The sequence below is a fragment of the Mesoplodon bidens genome (assembly GCF_964165515.1).
Source record: "Mesoplodon bidens genome assembly, chromosome: 5".
NCBI classification, from domain to species: Eukaryota; Metazoa; Chordata; class Mammalia; order Artiodactyla; family Ziphiidae; genus Mesoplodon; species Mesoplodon bidens.
Genome location: NC_138161.1, coordinates 140,474,060 through 140,477,173, shown reverse-complemented (window position 1 = coordinate 140,477,173; position 3,114 = coordinate 140,474,060). Strand labels below are relative to the sequence as shown.

The window sequence follows — 3,114 nt, the reverse complement described above, 5'->3', positions numbered from 1 at the left end:
TGTCGGAAAGCAGAGTGGATTTCAAGTGGCTTTTCTTTGCCCGGGTGAGCTTCCTTTCAGGTGTTTTAGTCAGTCACTGATCAAACTTCTGCAGTGCAGCCTGCATCCATAAAGCATCTGTTCGTATGATTCTTATGGTGTGTGCACAATACACCCAGCCAATGTCAGAAGACTCTTTCCTGGTCCCCGTTGAGTTGGCCAGGAATTGTGGGAGGCAGATAATTAAGGGAACAGACATTTCCGGGTCTTGCGTGGAGGACCATGAGGGCGTCGGGGACGCTGGTGAGGACCTGGACTTGGAGAGGGAGGTAGAGGTTGGAGTGGTGAGTCAGGGAAGGGCTCTGGAAGGTGCAAGTCCAGGTTGTCGTCGTGGTGAGGAGAGCATCTCTCTGGAGTAGTGTTGGGGGCCCGAGGGGACGGCTCTGAGGCTTGGCCCAACAGGTCGAAGCCAGACATACATCCAGCCGAGGGGCTGAGCCCAGCGACTGAGACTGCAGCAGCATCCGTCCCAGCCGGCAGGAAGTCGGCGTCAGCGTGTGCGTCCTCCTCGTTGACCTCTTCTTGGCAGGAGATCTCTGGGACGGCTGCGCAGAAGAATCCCGGCTCCAGGGCCATGTACTCCCCGGGAGCGCTCAGGAAAGCGCCCCGTCCCAGGCCCTGTCCCCACGGGCCTTCCACACCCGAGCCCAGGAGGGCCTCGGGGACCAGCATGAGGATGCGATCTCCAAGAGACACTTGCCTCACGGACGTTGGCTCGGGCTCCAGCAGCAGGTCGACGTCGTCCAGGGGCACGTGCAGGGCACAGCCGGCGGGCAGGACCACCATGAAGATGAGCGTGTCCGCGGTCGGGGGCCAGGTCAGGTTGTCCAGGCTGGGCGCCGCCCTGGACTTGGACTCGGGGCCCGCGGGCTCCTCCGTTCGCCGGCGCTTGGCGGGGCCCCGTCCTCCGGCATGTGGTCCCCACCGGTCCGCAGGGGAGGCGCTGGGGCTGCGGGGCCGGCTGCCCATCTTCTCAGTGTCGCCGCGGGCCTGGGGCCTGGCAGAAGACCAGGAAGGGCTGGGTCCTGCAGGCAGTGACAGATCGGTTCGACAGGTGAGGCCGAAGCAGGGCGGTGGGGCGCAGGACTGCGGGACGAGGGAGGAGCCTTCGGAGCTCTGGGGGCGCCTCTCGGGATCCCTCAGTCCTGGCTTCTAGGGGAGCTGCTGGGCTCGGCTTTGCGTGTGTGAATCTTCAGGTCCTCACGTGGACGGGCCTGCGCAGGAGTGCGCCAAGGACGTTGTGAGCGACGCCGGCGGAACCCGAGTCGCAAAGCAGCCTCACGCTAAGCTCCGCCCCTTCCTAGGCTCCGCCCCTAGAAGTGGAGGCCTCTGTGTTGCCCAGTAGCCCCGGCTGTGGTGGGTAGTTTACTCTAGAGAAATACTTTCATGGGCCTCAAGGGGGCGGAGCAGTCGTGCCGCTCTAGGACTAGGCTTCCTGGGTCGAGTTCCCGGCTTTCCTTGCGTTGGCCTCAGATACGGAAAACCTTAACCGGAAAACAGATTCAAGTTCAGGTCCCACCAGTGGAGCGCTGCACCGGGACAGGGAGATGCAGTTCCCTCGTCCCCTGAGACCTCGCCCTGGAAGGGACCTTTTATCTTCTTTTGGTCCAAGAGTGAGGTGAATTTTTGGATGGCATCCTTAAGCCTCTCCTTGCCTGTGATGTCAATGACTGTCGGATCCCTGAAGGTGGTTGCCAAGAGAAGGTGTGGCTCGACTGCCTAACCAGTGTTAGTAGGAGAAAACATCCAATAATGATTCTGGAATAGGTAATGCTTTCATATGGTTTCAGAGGAAGGTGAAACAAACATTTCCCTCCCTGTCCTTTAACCACGTGATTGCTCACTTTGGCCCTTTGTACAAAATAGCTTATATGTTCTCATTGTGAGGGCCACATAGCATTCCTCTGTACTGAATTCCATTTAAATCAGGCTTCTCTCGATGGGCGTTCAAGCTAGTGATTTGTGAATTGGCAGACACTGGCCTTCTCTGGCCAGTTGGTGTAAAATGCAGATTCTTTGCTGCATCCCAGAACCACTGCTCAGAATGCCTGGAGTCATGGGTGTAGGAAGTCTCCTTAAGCACCTCCACAAAGATTCTGTTTTGTGAGGAAGTTTAAGATCACTGCATTTGTTTTCATTCAGCAATTGAGGGGGTTCAGGAATAGGGCGGTTTGTGGTTGAGGTCACATCCCAGCCTGCTGGTGACAAAGTCATGAAGGGACCTCAAACTTCCTGGGCCTGTCTTCAGGGGTTTCCCCTACACTCCTGGCCTGCCTCCGCTCTCCTGGCTGCACTTCCGGTGTTTCAGCCACGGGCCAAGAAATTCCCCTGCTTAGGTCAGGATGCTGGCCGGGGGAACTTACAGGGGCTGTACACTGGCATAGGGGGCCCTGCCAGGAACCCGAGTTCTCGTGGGGTGAATGTGGATGCCACTGGCACCTTCCTCTATGTTCCCAGGTGATGGGAGCCGTTGCTGTGCGCCTGTTGTTTGGACAGAGGGCGGGGTGGGGAGATGTTGGGGAGCTTGCAGGAAACAACTACTTTTGTCCTGGAGAATTCTGTCGGCGAAGCTTGAATATCCCATGGTCGGGGAATGTTCAATGGGGGCTCCATTCAGGAGAGTAAGTGTGAACATGCTCTGTTTTAGGGGCCAGAAGGAGGAATCCAAACTTGGCCAGGACACAGGGTGGGGCTCGGGGCTGTTGGCCTGGCCAGGGATGGGGCCCTGAACGTGGTAGCTCCTGCCCCAGCCTGGTGCCACCTCTTGTCCACGGCTCTCTTGACCTCAGTAGTCTCACATCTGGGCTCATCATTGTCCTGGGCCCTGTGAATCCTCACTGTGAGCTCCCCTCCCAAGGGAACGTGGTCCTGTCCTGAGACAAAGGCAGTTACCGGTGGCCTGCCATAGTCGCACCTGATTTCCTCCTCTGGTCAGCCTCTTTCTTCCTTTCTGTCTTTCTTTTTTTCTTTTTAATTGGCCGTGCGGCGAGGCCTGCTGGGATCTTAGTTCCCCGACCAGGGATTGAACCCGTCCCCACTGCAGTGAACGCTTGGAGTTCTAACCACTGGACCGCC

General features: G+C 58.1%; 1 protein-coding gene across 1 annotated transcript; it reads right to left on the bottom strand.

Moving 5' to 3' along the window:
* Positions 1-222: 222 nt before the first annotated feature.
* On the bottom strand, positions 223-1,008 carry LOC308617741 (proline-rich protein 23C-like; the record flags this gene model as incomplete). The annotated part of the gene is made up of 1 exon (XM_081235081.1): positions 223-1,008. One exon carries the CDS (start codon positions 1,006-1,008, stop codon positions 223-225), a length of 786 nt encoding a protein of 261 aa, XP_081091207.1.
* Positions 1,009-3,114: the final 2,106 nt, after the last annotated feature.